At 46.2% G+C, this 18,983-nt stretch overlaps 1 protein-coding gene across 1 annotated transcript in view; it reads left to right on the plus strand.

Moving 5' to 3' along the window:
* Positions 1-770: 770 nt before the first annotated feature.
* TTC9 (tetratricopeptide repeat domain 9) overlaps positions 771-18,983 on the plus strand; it is a gene marked incomplete at both ends in the record, with an annotated part of 28,695 nt that continues 10,482 nt past the window's right edge. The window contains one exon of the mRNA XM_080707419.1: positions 771-1,149. Within this exon, the coding sequence (XP_080563545.1) occupies positions 771-1,149 (379 nt within the window). The remainder of the gene's footprint in view (positions 1,150-18,983) is intronic.

Here is an 18,983-nt window from a genome sequence, read left to right on the forward strand (position 1 = left end):
AGAGAGAGAGAGAGAGAGAGAGAGAGAGAGAGAGAGAGAGAGAATGGAGGGAAAGAGAGAGAGAGAGGAGAGAGGAGAGAGAGGAATGGAGGGAAAGAGGGAGAGAGAGAAGAGAAGAGAGGAGAGAGGAATGGAGGGAAAGAGGGAGGGTGAGAGAGAAGAAACAATACACACACATACACACACACACACACACACACACACACACACACACACACACACAACAACACCCCAAGAAGCCTTCAGAAGCCTTGGCTTGTGCATCTTTGTAGTTTTTTAAAGAAAGAAATCGGTGTAGGGGGGAGTCTGCGTGCATTTCGTCGCTGCCGACCCCCCTCCTAAGCACACGCGCGCGCGCTCACACACACACACACACACACACACACACACACACACACACACACGCACACGCACTTCCCCCACTCCTCTCTTCCATTCTAGGCGCGCCTCGCAGGGCTGGACTGATGGGCAGCGCGGGCTGTCCTCGTCGCTGATCCTCGGCCCCCGGCCCGCCCGCCAAGCCTCTTCCGGGTCCGCAGCGCCATCCCCGGCCGGGGTCCGGCCCGCGGCCCCGCGCCCTGAGCCCGGGAGCCGGGCGGGGGGCGCCGCGGCGGGCGGGAGGAGCGGGAGGGCGGCGCGGCGGGCGGGGCGGAGGGCCGGAGCCGCCTCCCCGCCCGAGGATGGCCGAGCGGGCCGGCCGGCCGCGGGGAGTCACGGCCGCTGCGGGGCGCGGGGCCAGCGCCCGGCGCGGGTGAGCGGGCGGCGGCGCGATGGAGAGGAAGGGCCCGGCGGGGGCCAGGGCGAGCCCGAGCCCGAGCCCGCCCGCGGCCGGCGAGGGGCAGCGGCCGCCTCCGAGCGCCCCGGGCGGCGGCGCGGGGGCCCCGGCCGAGCCCGCCGAGCTCATCCGGCGCGCGCACGAGTTCAAAAGCCAAGGGGCGCAGTGCTACAAGGACAAGAAATTTCGCGAAGCCATCGGCAAATACCACCGGGCATTGCTGGAGCTGAAGGGGCTGCAGCCGACGCCCGGGGACCCGGAGCGGGACTCGCGCACTGCGTCCCCGGCCGGGGTCGCCAAACCCCGCCGCCTCTCGGAGGAGCAGAGCAAGACGGTGGAAGCCATCGAGATCGACTGCTACAACAGCCTGGCAGGTGAGCCGCGCCGCGCCCCCTCCCCGCGCCCCGGCGCCTCCACGGCCCCCAGGATCACTGCGGCGCACCTGCGGTGCAGCCTCCCCGGCCGTGACCGCGCTGCTGGGGCGGAGAGGACCTGGGAGGACCCAGACGCTTGGGGGAAAGTGTGACTTCCAAGATGCTGCCTCCCAGAGGCCCTAGGCCGTCTCGCGTCCTTTCCTGAGGGTATACATCGTCAATCTCTCCTTTAAATCGCTGGAAGGCGACCCATCTAGCCTGGAGACGACTGCTACTGCTCACCGGTAGACGTGGCTGCAAAATGCAGAAGCAGCGCCCGCGTGCGCCCTCACACCCTTTCCTTCTAGCCCGGGGTTTTCTCGCGGGTGGGTTCTAAGGGCGGCTCACACACCTGTCCATCCTGCTTAGGCATCACCCACTCCGAAGTTGGCCCTCAGCCTCCCCTCAACTAACCGCATCCCTAGGAGTCAGGTCCCTCCCCAAGTTCTTTGGCCCCAGGAGCAAGGGGGAGTTAGACAGGATGCCTTTCCAATCTTGTGCAAAATGGATTCCAAAATGTCACTCGCCTCTCTCCTCTCTCCGAGCTCTACTGGGGCTCCCAGTTGCCAGGTGAAGCCAGCAATCTCAAAAGGAACCTCCTGGGGGAGGGGGGTGTTGGGCTAAGAATAGGTGTATGTTGCCGAGTTCACTTTGGCGATGTGGTCAAAGTCCAGCGTCAAGAAAATTTAACTTATGCTTGAAAAATTTAAAGTCTGTAATAAAGGAAGACACTGCATCTTTCCGGGGCCTTTTGTTAAAAAAGGTGGGAGATGTTGGCAGAGGCAAGGGCATTATATTTGAAAAAGGTTCTCTTCTTCCCTCCCCCCATTTGGTAGGATTTTGGCAGGGTCAAGCTTCTTCAGCCAAATAAAAGGCCATTTCCCCAAGTTCTTAACCCCTCAAATTACCTAACTAGCTATGGACTGTTAGAGCTGGGTAGGGTGGGTAATGTGACTGGGTGTGGCTGGGAGGGTGGATGTGTCTGGGGCCCAGACACAAGGGGGATGGAAATACTGACAACTCTGCTCTGTTCCCAAGTGCAGCTCTGATGTGTTCCTTTTGAGGTTTCTAGTGCCAATTTACCTCGGTCTTCCCTTAATGCCATGTCCAGTACCATCTTTAATCAGGTGAAACCTCCCTCTTTTTAAGGGGCAGTATCCTTTACAAACTTACAGGACTACTAGCACTAGTAATAGTTGCAAGCAATTTGTGGAAAACTGGTAGCACTACTGCTACTAATGGCAAGAGATAAAATAGTAGTCTGGCAAACGTGGGATATTTCGATCCATTACAAGATGCAGCTCGATTCCCTGTATTTCCCGAAGGTCTCTGGCACTCGCTGCTACCCAATGAATAGTTAAAGGGCAGAGCAGCTGTGGGTGGAGGAAGAGGCGCTCTGGGTCACTGGTGCAGTGATTTCAGAGTGGTAATGGAGCTTTGTATTCAGTGTTACCCAGAGCATTCTAGAACTCCCCTTCACCCTATGCTTCTGGGTACCAGCCAGTGGCCAGCACTGCTTGCTGTCCACCCCAGAAGTGGTTACATTTCTATGGTGAAATAAAAGATGTGTCCTTGGCCAGGCCAACCCAGTCAGGACAGGGCTGGGATCTGGACAGCTCCTCCTCTTCCATCCCCACCCCACCCCCAGGCTTTGAACAACTTCAGAAGAGAGAGGGTGGAACACAGTAATAGCTTCTCCCCTCTGTCGCGTTCTCCAGTGCCCACTACTTACTAATGTTAATAATTTATTATGTGCACTGTGAGATTCCCTACTGACATTGTCTTTTTAAATCTTTATAGTCTGAAAGAAATATGACCGTCAGATTTGCAGAGAAAACTCCAAGGCTCCAAAGCCATTCAGCTCCAAAGAAATAGCTCTTTTTCATCACACTTGGGTGCACAAAATCAGCATCCCCTAGGCTTTGGTCTCCCCTAAGCCCAGTCTCAGGTGGACTCTCAAGCCCTATGCTTTGAAGATTTCTTTAGGAGCTTTGAGCCCTGGTAACTAGGAGAAAGAACTACAGGACCTTGCTTCGCGGTTCTACTAAATGGTGTGAAGTTTCCCATAAGAAAAAAAAGAGTAGCAGGGCGTGGTGGCACATGCTTGTAAGATAGGAGGATTGCAGGTTCGAAGCCAGCCTCAGCAACTTAATGAGGCTCTCAGCAGCCTAGTGAGAGCCTGTTTCCAAGTAAGAAATAAAATCAGGTTAGGGGTGTAGCTTAGAGGTGGAATGCCTCCGGTTCAATTCCCAGTACCAAAATAGGAAAAAAATGATTACAAAATGAGCGGTCTCGTCAAAGCCTCTGTATTCTGTGTAGAAAATATAACCCCAGGGAGGAGGGTTCCACAAAGAAGTCACTTTGGGGAGAAGTAGAGGCCCGATATTGGTTTCCTTCAGAGCTATGCACAAAATCACTTACCACTATCTCGGATGTCTCAGTAAATAGCAAAGTATCCTTTCATGTGGGATTATAAAAGGAACAGATACTTGTAATATGTGTTTTCTTTTAGAAAATACCGGAAAGTTGAAAGAAACATACAAAATTACCCCGAATCCCACCACCTAAAGAAATCCACAGTGGTATATTTCCTTCCTGCATCTTTTCCTGTGCATAAATGTAAACTGTTTACAAAGCTGAGGTCCTCCTGTATGTACAGATGTATATCCTGCTTTTAACCCCACTTGCCCTCATGTCAGAAGCATTTTTACGTTTCGTGTATTTTCATGAAGATTGTTTTAAATGGCAGCATAAAAATGTAAATGTGTGTTTACAGTTATTATTGGCTAGGAAGGAAGGAAAGTTGATTGCTGTTATTGTTAGAGCTGGAACAGTGCAGCCTTGCCTGCTAAAAGGAAGGAGACCAGCAATGGCAGGGCCATTTGGACAGAAATGCAGATGACCCATCCAACAATGGCACCAGGGCTGAGGTACCTACAGTCGAGTAGCCCACTGGGCTTCAGGCACTCTAAAAATATTTTCTCAAGGCTCTCTCCTCCTTCCACACAGAGGCTTGGGGTTTAACTTGGACTAGCTCTGAAATACCTGGAGAATTAGTCCGTGTTGCTCAGGGCATTTCTGCTCCAAACAAGAGATACTTGTGAGGTTTCTGGAGGAAACTTAGGTTCAGTGAATCCTGGTGCTCTGCTGGAAAACCTCCAAGAGAATAACAAGGAAGCTGCTGGAATGCGCCGAGATGTTAGTCTGGAAACCCATTTGGTTGTGCTGAGGAGATTGCATGAAGCAATTTGCAGCATGTCCCAGGCTATGGTCTGACCTGGCCTGGATTTTCCTTTGGATAGGAAGAATCTACCTAGTTCTGCAGGGCCCAGGATGTGCTTTCTCTCTAAGAACTTCAAGAGAAGAGATGAGGAGGCTTCTGTCCTTGGATGGGAGTCCTGCCACTTGGATGGAAGAATTTGGCAAAGCCGTTGTTGATATAGGGATATTCCTTGGGTAGCACTTTGGCTGATAAATCTTAAGGACCCTGTAGATGTAGCTTTTTAGACCATCTTCCAAGAAAGGGTATGGGCATTAAAACTTGTAGAATGATTTCGGGAAGGCACATTCTGAATTTAGACCTTGAGCTCAGTTTCTAAAATGGATTTTGAACTTCTTATACCGCCAAGGGCAACAAGTTTAGTAGTCTATATCCAGAAACTCTTCAGGACATCTCAAAATCAGACTCCCTGTAGCCAAAATACCCAGGAGTGTCCGTCCAAGATAAAAAGACTCAGCTGCAGTCAGGGAGAAAGACCAAGGTATGGAGAAGCCAAATGCCACTGCTAGGGCTTCCTACTCCAGACAGCTAGAATGAAAACCAAGTATTTCAACCAACTAGTCAACCAACCAGAAGTTTTCTGATTCCCTTAGGGATGTCAGATGTCCATATTTGAACCAAAGTTTTCCCACTTTCTGCCAGATTAGTGTGGTTCAGATTAGTGTGGTTCAGTCCCAGCCACAGAGCAGCAACCACATGCTCTGGCATAGACAATGGTACTAAACATAAAAAGACCAAGGATAAATCTGGGCATGCTGGCAGTGACCTGTAATCCCAGTACTCAGGAGGATAGCAGTTTTTTGTTTGTTTGTTTGTTTGTTTTTGTTTTTTTTTTTTTGCGGGTCTGGGGATGGAACCCAGGGGCATTCGACCTACAAGCTACACCCCCTGCCCTATTTTTTATTCTTTATTTTGAAACCGGGTCTCACTGAGTCGCAGAGGGCCTCACTAAGTAGCTGAGTCTGTCTGCGAACCACGATCCTCCGGTCTTAGCCTCCCAAATGCTGGGAATATAAGCATGTGCCACCATGCCTGGCTAGGATTGCAGTTTTAAGACCAGCTTCAGCAACTTAGCTAGACCCTGTTTCCCAATAAAAAGTAAAATAGGACTGGGGGTGTAGCTTGGAGGTAGAATGCTTCTGAGTTCAGTCCTCAGCACCACACATAAATAAATAAATGAAAATTAACAAAAGAAAAAAAGGAAAAGTGAAAATAGAAACAAAACAAAAACAGGTCTGGGGGTATAGATCAGAGGTAGAATGCCTCTAGGCTCAATCCCTAGTATGAGAAAAAAAAGAGAGAAAGTAAGAAAAGAAATAAAAAAAACTCAAAGATAATGCTATAGAAGATTCAAGGGGTTGAGCTTTCCTGGTGATATTCGTGTGGCCTTGAAATTGTTCGTTATCAGTATATAGTTCATTGCCTCTCTGTTGCACATACATACAGTTTCCTATCAGCACTAAAATAAGTTCATGTCCAGTAGGACTCCAAACCAACAGTTTCCAAACATTTTGGACCAGGAGTCAGGATGCTGAGTACCAGTTCCCAGAAGGGTCCTGGGTTAGAATGGATCCAAGTAGGCCCTCCCTTTACCTTTCTGCTAAAAGGACTTTAAAATGAGCATCCAAATTTTATTACTAACAGTTGAATCCAGCAGTATTCTACCTCTGAGCGTGTGACACCCCCAGCTCTATTTTATTTTTTTTATTTTGAAACAGGGTTTCACTAAGTTGCCAAGGCTGGCCTTGAACGTGTGTCCCTCCTGTCTCAGCCTCCTATCCTTCCACAACTGTTTTTATGTGGAAAGAACAAAAGTGTGAAGTGGCCTTAATTCACTAACCCAAGAGTTATGTGAAGCCGGGATTATGATGGCAGATTTGGAGATGAACCCACACCTTAAACAGGTGTGTGAATGCCCTTGTCAACCTTACCAGCTTGCCCTCCAGCAGGGCTAGGCATTTCCAACAATAAGAATACTTACCACCACCTAAAGCAAACATTTTGACGACCATCATTGCAAAAAAAAAAAAAGACCACAAAAACAACAAAAGTAACAGCAATGACAGAAAAGACTACTATGATAAGCCCAGTTCTTGACACATAGTATATTTTCAGTGTTTGAAATGAATAAAAATGCCTATCCCAACATCTCTTTCATGTAAAGGAGTCAATAAATACAGCCATTCCATTAATGTCTATTGAGTACCTACTATGTGCTAAACCAGGCTTGGGCTTGGAGGCTGAGCATATAGCAATAAACATGATAGGCAAGGCCCTTCTTTCAGTGAATATATATGTATATATTTCATTTGATCCATACAAATTTGTGAGATAAAAAAATATAACCTTAGAACAGATAAGTCATTTGTCCATGAGATTTCTTACCTGCCAGGTCTGTAATTGTGAAGCCTATAGTTCTGGCCAATCACCCCAAAACCTCCGTCTTAAGGGGTTTCTTTCTTAGGCGCTAAAGTTTATATCAATCCAAATTCTCCCTCTGAAGCCACACAGAGTACACTGCATGCCCATTACAAGGATAAGCCCTGACATTTTTAGGATGGCTTCTTTGTCTGTCCTCTACATGTCTTCCCTTTACTGTGTTTGTGCCCTGTGGGATTAGGATTCCCATTTCCTGGCCATCCTGGGTGGTTGAAGGGAAAGTGTCCTGTATTTTGAAATCAGGGCATGGTTCCCCTATGTCTTCTATGTCACTGGAAAGGCAACCTGAATTTGTGTGAACAGAGAAGAAGGAGGAGCCGGTGAGTCAAAATGTGTGATGAGCATAGAGACTGCAGACGTCCCACCCAGCGCTCTTCTTCCCTCCTGCCTCCTTCCATGCATGAGAGGAGGAAAATGCAAAGGATGTGTTCTCTGAAGGCTGAGATGTCTCCATCTCTCTTCAGACACCCCCTTCTTTAAGAGCACAGCAGAAGCCTGGCTTTTAAAGGCCCTAGACTACAAGTTCTGTCTCCATCTTGCTATCTATATTGGGTCAAGGAATTTTACCTTGGAGGCCATGGTTTCTTGATTTATAAAAGCCAAGGGCTGGATTTCAAGATCCCAAGTCCTTTGGGGCTCTTAAAAGATAAGTTCCCCAGGTAATTCTTTTCGGAACGGTGTGGCTATTACACAGAATGGAGTAAGTCTATGTGCGCTTATAGAGTCCAGTCTCTAAAATCTATTATCACATTAAAAAATGCAGAGTACAAAATACTGTTTAATTTGACTTCTGTCAGCCAGGCGTGGTGGTGCACACTTGTAATCCCAGTACTTGGAAGGCTGAGACAAGAGGATTGCAAGTTCTTGGCCAGTCTCAACTACTTAGTGAGGTCCTCTGCAACTTAGTGAGACCCTGTTTCAAAATAAAGATTTAAAAATAAGGCTGGGGGTATAGTTTGGAGGTAGAATGCCCCTGGGTTCATGCCCTAGAACTGCCAAAAAAAGACTTCCTGTATATAAAAGTTTTTTTTGTTGTTGTTGTTGTGGTGGTGGTTTTTTGGGGTTTTTTTTTTTTTTGTGGTACTGGGGTTCCTAGAAGCCCTTCTACCTTTGGGCTACACTACCAGACCTATTTTTTTTTTATATTTTTATTTGAAATAGGGTCTCTTCAGCCAGCACAACTGGCTTCGAACCTGCGCGATCCTCCTGCCTCCGCCTCCCAAGAGTGGGTATTACAAGCGTGTGTATTACAAGCGTGCGCCACCATGCCTTGCTATGTATAAAAGTTTTTTAAAAAGAGAATGAATGTATATGCCGTTACAGTTTGCCATTTGAGAAGATTATCTGAAATCTTTCCAGTGAAGCAGTTAATGGTTATCTCAGAAAACAGAGGCTAGGTGGGGAACTTTAGCTTTCCATTTTAAATCTTCTGCCATGTTTGGCTTTTCTAACTATGTGCCAAATCACTCTTGTTTTTTAAGGAAAAATGATGATATGGGTTATCTGTGTGGAAAATTGAGTCATTCTGCTTTCTATTTACCTGAAGAAAATCTGTTATATAAATGCAATTTTTAATGTCATTTTGAGTATTCCCTATGTCTTATTTATCCTTGCTGACAGGAACATCAAAGACATTAAAAAAAAATCCCAGGACTCATGCCTGTCCTCTATGCCCCCTACCTCAGTCCACATACAGGGATAGATCCTAGCAGCTTGGTACCCCTGGGGTAGCCCCCATCTGGACTCTGTCACTCATTCATAACAATTTGAATCTACTGGTGAGTCAGGAAAGAAAGTTGGGTCAGAGTTTGTGATATAAGCTGGTCCTGAAGAACAGTGCTCTGCCACTGGTGTTTGGGAAGGGGCGGTATGAGTGTTCCCTGTCCAAGATTCTTGCCAGCCCCTGAGCCTAGGAAATCCTGCCCTCAGGTAGCTCAGATACAGCACCTGGGAGGAAGCTCACTTACTCACTGATCTTTTTTTTTTTTTTTTTTTTTTTGGTGAAACTGGGGGTGGAACCCAGAGGCTTTCTACCTCTGGGCTATACTCCCAGACCTTTTTCATATTTTATTTGGAAACAGGGTCTCACTAAGTTGCTGAAAGCCTCACCAAGTAGCTGAGGCTGGCTTCGAACCCATGCGATCCTCCTGTCTCAGCCTCCCAAGCGTGGGGATTACAAGTGTGCACCACCACGCCCGTCTTTATTCACTGATCTTTGCTGGACACCTGCCATGGCTCTTCACAGTCCAAACCCAAAACCCCTGTTCTCAGAACATGAATATGGGGCCAGGGGCTTGAGTCCAGGCTCTGCCAGTGATTTGCCCTGTAACTCTGGGCAACTCACATCACTCAGACCCATTTTCCCCATACGCAAACGCTGGGGCTGGGGTCACAAGTCTCCAGGTCTCCTTTCAGGAACATTGAACTATCTAGGATTAGGAAGAGCTTCTAGCTCTTCTCCCCACCTTGGCCTTTCTTGCTGGCAATCACCAGATTTAAGGAAGAACACAGGAGGCAAGCTCTCTTTTGCTCCAGATTCACTCATATGTGATAACAAATAATCATTAAAAGCTATCAACTGAGAATTCCAAGTCAACCTTTGCAAATTTGGGGGATAAAACAAAATAGAGACCTTGCAGCCTCCAGGGATGCTGGAATTGGATGTCAGGTTTCTGAGAGGGTAGGGAGAAAACCTATATAATTTTTTTATCTGAGACCTGGAATCTAACTCAATGACACAAAACATTGCCCATTGCTGCCCCATCTTCCCGAATTATTTTTAAATTCAGATTTCTCTTCTGTCCAAGTGGTTATGCATTATGAAAAGCCTGGAAACACTGGCTACATCAGGCCAGGACTGGTGACAAGAAAAGAAAAACATTTTGAGAAACAGACAGGTGAGGGCAAGAGATTCAGGGAACAGTGCTGGCTAAGTTATAGCACATCAGAGTGTCCAACCTTGGCCCAAGACTCGAGAGTTCTAGAGTCCGGGCCAGATCCAAGTGTTTGGTGATGTGATTCTGGGCATGTTGCTCACACCAAGTATAAAGTAAGCTCCTTTCTCCAAAGGACCTGCACCCCTGGTTATCGAGCCCACAGGACCATTAGACACTTGAGTGAACTGTTCTCTGATTCCTATACAGAGAGAGCTATATCCCCATGTGTGCAAATAAGAATGGGAAGGAAGCCGGGCGTGGTGGCGCACGCTTGTAATCCCCACGCTTGGGAGGCAGAGACAGGAGGATCACGCAGGTTCTAAGCCAGCCGTGCACGCTGGCTTAGGAGACCCTGTTTCCAAATAAAAATGTAAAAATAGGTCTGGGAGTGTAGCCCAGAGGTAGAAGGGCTTCCAGGAACCCCAGTACCACCAAAAAAAAAAAAAAAAAAAAAAAAAGAATGGGAAGGAAGAGCAGAACACAGAGGAAAAATGAGCAATACAGCTTGGCCCAGGTACCCAGGGCAGGGGAGAGGGACAGTGTGACATAATGGGAAAGCTCTTGACTTAGTGTAAGAAGATTTGAGTTCTCACTTTCCTGCTCCATTAGCCTTGGATGAGCCCCAACCTCGATTAACTTCTGTGCCCATTAGAGCACGGGAGTGATGATAGTGGTGATAAGTACCACCCAGGATCATGGTTCTTTACCGTCCATGCGAATCATTGATTAAATTCAATGATATTCAGACACATATGCCTAGTACAGTGTCTGATAGACCACAGATGCTTAGTAAGTGATGACTATATGTAAATCTAACTCCTACTCCAATATGGAGACATTTTAGAAAGTATAAGGTAGGGAAGGAAAAAAGGATACAGCAAAGGAAGCTAGGAGGGAACACAGGAAGCCAGTGAGTGAGCCCATGAAGACAAAGAGGGTGCAGGGAAGCATCGTCGCCCCACAAGTGTCTTCAGGGCAGGGAAGGAGTGCACAGCATGACCCAAAAGCCCGCCTGGTGCCTTTCTGGGCCCCGGAGGCAGAGTGAGTAAGTAACCCCTCGGGCTTTCCCTGGAGGGCCAGTAAGCTCCGGTAGGACCACCAGCTCTAGCATCAGGAGGCTTTGCTCCTTCCATCTTTGGGGGTGCAGGCCAGCCCAGGAAGCACTTAGGAATGTAGTGCTCCCGCCAAATGTGCCCCCAGCCTGAGGCTGTGCAAGGAAGGCTCAGCTGGACCCCTGCCACATCCACACGCTGCCCCGCCCCAGGACTCCCAAGTCCCTGTCTTTGAACTGAACCAGCAGGGAAAGAACTTCAGGTTCTGTCACAAGTCAGACCAGTTTAGAGTCTGACAGCGGGGAGTAAGGAATTACGAAGAAGAGATCAATTGAGTCCTCTTGGGAGCTAAATAAGGAAGTGAACGTCGCATGCAGGTGGGAGGGGGTAAGACGAAGTCAGGAGTCTGTGCAGAAGCCATGAAACCAGCAGCTGGTGCTGGCACTGCCCACCCTCTCATGCAGCTTGTTCAGCTTGCCTCTAGGTAGAGGAAGAAGAAAGCCCCGGCTTGATGGGGTGTAACTGGGCCCCCTCACGGACACTCCCCCACTGAGGTGCACCCAGTCCTCTCGGGACCCAGGCCGCCCAGGGCAGTGCCCCTGAGCACGTAGTGCTTTCTGCTCAGGAAACCCTTCCGAAGAATTGTTTTTCACACCTCCCTTTCCATCCCCTCCTTAAAGGGATAATGGTCCCTGAGTGGGTTGTTTTTTTTTTTTTTTCTTTCATGGTTTTCAATTACAAAAGTAAAACACTGTGATTGTAGGACTTGAGATATGGTTCAGTGGTAGGAGGCATGCTGGGTTAGAGCTCCAGCACTAGCAAAAATAACACAAAACATACAATTGTAGAAATTCTTGAAAATAGATAATAATCATAATCATAATAACCCTTGTCATCTACTACCCCAAGATGACAACTCTTACCTATTTGGGTTTATGTACTTACTTTCAGTCTTTCACACATGTGCATATATATAAGCATTTATTTATCTAAAAAAACATCAGCCGGCCCACTTCAAGGTTTACTTTTCTCCATTTTATTCAGGAAAGAAAGGGGTCACCTCCCGTGAGTTGGAGCCACTGAGGGGGCCTTCTCCTGGTCTCCTTCCCTCCTTAGCCTCAGAGGATGCTGCTCACCCTCACCCAAGTCCCCCAAGGGCAGCGCCCTTTCCTCTCTCTGCGGCTACCTCCCTTCACATTACATGGTCAGGTCACCACTATGCCAGGCCGTAGAGTTGGTTACTCCAGACTTTACTGACAGCTCTTCTGTACAGAAGGCATTTACAACTCAAAATCTGAATATTAGGAATTCTCATTCCTAACTCATGTGGTCATCATACTACCGGGAACTTTTTTGATCACTTGCCCTTTTTTTGTTAGTTCGCAGCTATGTTACCATGCTCCTTACCCCTCTCCCCCTCCATCTCCTCTCTACTTCTTGGCCTCCCCCTCTCCCAAACTCCTCCATTCCATATGCAGCACAGTTTGACTTTGTATCTACTTAGTGTACCTACTAGTGACCTCTAAGTTCCACCCTACCCACAAGAAATAACTGATGAGGATATTCTCCTTAAAAAAAAGATAATTTATTCTCTAAGGAGAACTATAATGCCAACTATTACAAATTCTTCATCGTGACATACACACACGAATACACTTATTTTCACAACATTCAAGTTGTACCACATGAACTTTTGCAACCTTATTTTTTTCCACCAATATTTTCCATTGAAAACATGTGCAGTATCATTAAGTTATTTTCTTTTGTTCTTTTTTGGGGGGGATGAGTACCAGGTATGGAACCCAGGAGTCCTCTATCTCTGTCCTACATTCCTAGTCCTATTTTATTTTTTATTTTGAAATAGAGTCACACTAGGTTACCACACCTTAAACTCAAATCCATGATTCTTCTGTCTCATCCTCTCTAGTCTTGGCATTACAGGAGTGCACCACCACACCCAGTTCATTAAGTTACTTTTCTACAGTGTGATTGTAATGGTTCTGCAGTGCTCCATTTCTTATTGCATCGGGGTCCCGTTATTTATTCAGCTGATACCTTACTGGTGACTAGGTTATTTCTGACACTCCACCGTGACACAAACAAGGCTACCACAGAGAGGCACATGCAGCTCTGCCTGCTAGTGCAGATGTGCCTAGCCCCAAACATGTCTGCTAGCCTGTTAACTAGCCTTTCCCCAAACACGTCTGCTGACCCAATGGAAGGACAGTGAGGGGTGCGACAGGAGCAGAGAGGTATGTCGCCAGGATCACCAAGAAATGGTAGGGGAAGCGATCAAAATGCAAAAGCATTTTCCAATGTCCCAAAAGAGAACAGGAGGGAAGTTTGGCTTCTGAGACTTCCCTCCATCTCTCACTCAGCGTTCCTGCTAATGGGCGGTACATGTGTTCCTGGCCAGAGCTGACGTGGAAAACATAGATTTGGGTGGGGGATTTATTCGGAATAGTTCTAGGTATGTACTCATCATCACATTCTAAATGGCCAAATTGGCCTCTCTGAAGTCCCACTTCCAAACCAAATAAGGGGTATTAATGAGGACTCCAGCAAACAGTAGTCCTGTCGGACCCTTTTCTCTTACCCCTTGTTTCACATCAAGATAGAGAGTGAAAGTTGGGAGCCAAAGAAGGAATAACTTGTAAGTGTTCTGTTCCCTCTTGAACAGTGGCACATGGCAGGTGCCAAAGAGCTGAGCCAACCTCAGCTTTATGGCTCCCTAAAGCAGATTCCAACATCCCTTAAAGGACTATCAAGATAAGCCTCCTGCCTGTGGAATTTTGGGGCTGGCTTTCCTTCCTTTCCACCTATCACTTTAACATTCATACAGTCACTCCTCAGAATCCATGTGGGATGAGTTCTAGTAACCCCAGCATATACCAAAACCTGTGGGTGCTCAAGTCCCTTATATGCAGTGATGTAGCATTTGCATTTAATCAACATATATCCTTCCCTTTATTTTAAATCATCTCTAGATTACTTATGAGACCTAAGGCAATGCAAATTCAATGCAAATGGTTCTTATGTTGGATTCTTTAGTGAATAACAACAGGAAAAAGTCTGCATATGTTCAATCAGACATAGTTCTCCCCCCATACCTCCAGTGGATCTGTGGTTGGTCGCATCCACATATGCAGAACCTGTGGATATGGAGAACTGACTGTACTTATGAGCAGAGGGTGAATAAGAACATAAACTCCTTGAAGATATCACTACCTTTGGGTTGAGCATGGTGGCGCATGCTTATAATCCCAGCACTTGGGAGGCTGACACAGGAGGATCACAGGCTCACACCCACCCTCAGCTACTTAGTGAGGCCCTCCACAACTTAGTGAGATCCTGTTTCAAAATAAAGAATAAAATAGGGTTGGAGGTAACTTAGAGGTAGAATGCCCCTGGGTTCAACCCCTAGTACCACTCACACAAACACACACACACACAAAGATATCACTATCTTTTTGAATGCTTTCCATTTTCCCTCTGATGCTCTGGGCACAGGCCATGAAGGACGAATGCTTATTGGCTAAGTTTACTAAGAATGTCTGACCAGAATCACATATCAGGGAAGAGAGAGGAGAGGCAACTCTGGAAGGGACCCCAATGATGTGGCATCCACATGAATGACTCAGAAGGTCGAAAAATGAGGAACAGTTTAGTAGTGGTGAAAGGTGCATCTCCAAAGACATCCTTGTGGAAACAAAGAAAACAAAAGAAACACTTGACAATGTGTTATTGATGAGCAGGTCCATCATTTTCCAGCATCTCTGCTGCAGCAACTTAGAATGAAATGACCCTGGCTTTCTCCCTACAGTTGAGTGGGCTCAGCAAGTCACTTAGCTTCCCCAAGCCTCAGCTTCTGAAAACAGGCCTAATAATACCTATTTTCTAGAGTGTCAATGAATCGAGTTGTGAGACACTCCATATATGCTGGGTATTGCTATCTACTCAGCACAATAACTATGATAGGTATTGTGTGAAGACTTAAAGATGCCTAGGGCTACTTGTCTGAAAATGCAAAGAAGACACGTTTCATAAATAACTGCAAAGATGGACATCTCCTGATTTGAGAATGTGACTATGAAAAATAATTTTGTGTGTGTGGTACTGGGGATTGAACCCAGGGGCATTCTACCTCTGAGCTATACACCAGACCTTTTTTTAATTTTTATTTTTTGTGGTACTGGGGACTGAATCCAGGGACATTCTACCTCTGACCTACACACTCAGCCCTATTTTTTTATTATTTTATTTTGAAACAGGATCTCACAAAGTTGTAGAGAGCCTCAGTAAGTACCTGAAGCTGGCCATGGACCTACGATCCTCCTGTCTCAGCCTCCCAAGTACTAGAATTATAAGCATGTGCCACCGTACCTGGCTTTATTTTTTATTTTGAAACAGGTCTCACCAATTTCCTGATGGCCTCACTAAGTTGCTACGGCTAGCCTTGAACCTGTGATCCTCCTGTCTCCAGTCTCCTAAGTACTGGGATTGCTCCTCCCAAAGGCAGGCATGCACCATCATGCCCAGCCTATTTTTTTAAAAAAACTGAGCCTACTTGATCATACCTGTAGATATGATTTCATCTCTTCAATTTTTCTAGATTAAAGAAACCCCCCAATATGTTCTGCAAAAGCATTGCCATTAGACAAGAGGTAAGAGTGTGCTATAATTCATAGGTATTAAAAGTAGTAATTTCTCAGAAAATTAGGAATGGAGGGATTTTCTCAATATAGACTAGCAACAAGAAAACTAAAACCAAATTCATGGTAAGAGACTGAACACTTTTCTTTATAACCTAGGAATTGAAAAATTGGCCCAGGTAAATGGTTAAAATGGTACATTCATGTGATGGAATACTACTTAACAATAAAGAATACACTCCTGGCACATGCAACAACTTGGATACATCTCAAGAAAATTATGCTGAATGATAAGAAACAATCCCAAAAGATTTGATAGTGTATATTTCCATTCATATGTTTTTGAAATGACAAAATTTTAGAAGTGGAGAACAGGTTAACTTTTGTCAGAAATTAAAGAGGAGGTGGTGAGACAGGAGAGGGAAGAATGTCACTTAAAAGGTGGCAGGAGGGATTCTTATGGTGATAGACCTGACCTGTAACTTGACTTTGGAGGTGGAGAAGAGAACTTATAAAATTGTACATAACTAAACACACAAATGAGTACAAGTGAAGCTAGGGAAATCTGAATTAGATCTGTAAATTAGGTCATGGTCAATACCAGGGTCAGAGATACTCAGCAGGCTGAGTCAGGAAGATCACAAGTTAGAAGCCAGTTTCAGCACCTTATGGAGACCCTGTCTCAAAATAAAAAAAAAAAAAAGGGCTGAACATGTAGCTCCTTGACAGAACTCCCCTGGGTTCAGTATTCAGTCCCACATGAAAAAAAGAAAGGAAAGAGAGGAGAAAAATAAGAAGAAATAATACAGTGACCTCCTGTGCCTTATAAAATGGTAGTATAACATCTTAACCATGATTTTTTTTTTTTTTTTTTTTTGGCAGTACTGGGGATTGAACCCAGGGGAATTCTACCATTTATCTACATCCTCCACTTTTTAATTTTTTTTATTTTGAAACAGTCTCACTGAATTGCCCAGGCTGGCCTTGAACTTGCAACCCCCCTGCCTCAGCCTCCCAAGCTGTTGAGATTGCAGGTGTGTGCCACTGCACCTGGCTCCTCTCTGTATTATTTCTTATAACAGTATGGGAATCTATAATTATCTCAATAAAAATGTTAGGTAAGAATAATAATTTGTGAGCCGGCATGGTGGTGCACACTTGTAATCCCAGCACTTGGGAGGCTGAGACAGGAGGAGGATCTGGGTTTGCAGCCAGCCTCAGCTACTTGGTGAGGCTTTCCACAACTTAGTGAGACCCTATTTCAAAATAAAGATTAAAAAATAGTGCTGGGGGTATCACTCAGAGGTAGAATGACCCTGGGTTGCATCCCCAGTAACACACACACACACACACACACACACACACACACACACACACAAAAAAAAAAAAAAAAAAAAGAATAATAATTTGGGGGCTAGTTTTTGCAAATAACAGCTAAGATAGGCCGGAGGGAAACCAGAGATATATGATGTTTGCTCTGGGAGGCAAACAGTAGACTCTCAGTGGAATTGGAGAAGCTGGTGGTTTTAGAGCTTAGAGTCCACAGCAGTAGCAGTGGAAACTTCACACTTGGTTTTGTTTACTTGGTTTTTGTTTTCCTCTCTGAATGGGGAGGCAGTTCCTGGAGGGTTATATAGGAAGTTTCCAGATGAGTATTTACATGTCGAGTGAACACAGTTTGGCATCATTGGTCAAATCTTACACTTGAACCCCACAAGAAGCAGAGCCAATACCTCGAGTATGTTCAATGGGAGAACCCATTTAAAAGCCATTGTAGACAGCTGGACATCCGAGAAGAACAGTATGTGTCACGGCTAAAAGCACAGTCTCAGGTGCTGGTGGTCTAGATTCAAATCCTGGCTCTGACACTTATTAGCTTTGTGACTTTGGGCAAATGGCACGACTTCCTTGGGCTTCTTTTCCCTATCTGAATAATGGATAAAATACTAGAACCTACCTCGTAGGTTGATGCTGAGATTGATGAGTCTGTGCTTAGAACAGTGCTTGCTACAGATACCCCACTCTCACTCACCTCCTTACTGTTCTGGGAGGGTGGACGGGCACTGTCCACTGGTGCAGGGCTAGATTCTCCTGAGCTCACCATGGAGAACCTCGTATTTCTGCTCCTTCCCTGCCTCCCTGCCCCAAGCTCCTATTCTCCAATGAAAAATCTCAACTCACTAAAAAGGAGAACTATGCAAGTGTCACAAGTTGACAGACTATTTGAGAACAATTGTTTGCCCTACAAGTGCACATTTCTCATCTCAAGGACTTGGGAATGTGGTTTGTTAGCCCTGTGGGTAGTCCCAGAGCCCCCAGAGTTTCACAAGCTGTATGGTTCTTAAGAAATAGATACATAGGCCGGCTGGGTGCAGTAGTGCACACCCGTAATCTCAGTCATTGGGAGGTTGAGACAGGAGTATTTCAGGTTCAAGGCCATCCTCAGTAACTTAGACCTTATCTCAGGATAAAAAAAATAAGAACGGCTGAAGGTGTAGCTCAGAAGTATAGTACCCTGGGTTCAGTCCCCAGTACCAAAAAAAAGAAAAGAAAAGAAAAGAAAAGAAAAGAAACATATAGAACAAGTGCTAGAATGATGGCCCTACAGGAGCCTGCTGAGGACTTAGCAAAAATGTGGATTACTGAGCACCACTCAAGCCCTTTGGAATCTGTGTCTCCAGATGTGGGGTTGGAGAATCTCCATATTAAACATGCTTCCACGGGTGACTCGGGTGACTGGAGGAGAAACACTTCTCTATAGGGTTCTCCAGATGTCAGGATCTAGCACTTAGGCAACCCTGACTTTCCTGCCAACCAGCCCTGTGGCAGCAACCACAACTACCTTCATTTTTATCATTCAACACTGAGACCCTGAGAGGGGAGATGTTTCAACCCAGGGGCCCACAGTGAATTGCTAGGTTAGGGGCATTGTCTTTAGTCAACTAACTTACTCAGAGGCACCTAAACTGGCATAGCTACTTCCCTGCCCAAAATATTTATCTGTCCCCTCGTAGGCTCTCTTGTGCCCTACAGGACTCCAGGGGAGTCCAGTGACTTTTGTCATTTTCTGCCCCATCCATAAAGCTGTCAGCTAGATGTGACTGTGGACCCTCTTCATGGTGAGGGAAGGGGGTGAGGGCAGGCAGCACTGGTGTCTGGGGCTTGGAGAGATAAGAGGTGGAGATTGACTCAGGGACTAAGCTACTGGGGAAGAAAATAAGCCAGAACCACCACCCCCCATTTCAGCCCAGAACCTCAGCTTCCCTTCCTGGCTTCAAAGCTGCTTTAGTTTAGTTTTCTGGTGGGTTTTTTTTTTTTTTTTGAGATACTGGGGATTGAACCCAGGGCATTCTACCTCCAAGCTATACTCCCAGCCCTATTTTTATTCTTTTTATTTTGAAACAGGGTCTCGCTGAGTTGCAGAGAACTTCACTAA

This window comes from Muscardinus avellanarius (genome assembly GCF_963383645.1).
Source record: "Muscardinus avellanarius genome assembly, chromosome: 12".
Lineage (NCBI taxonomy): Eukaryota > Metazoa > Chordata > Mammalia > Rodentia > Gliridae > Muscardinus > Muscardinus avellanarius.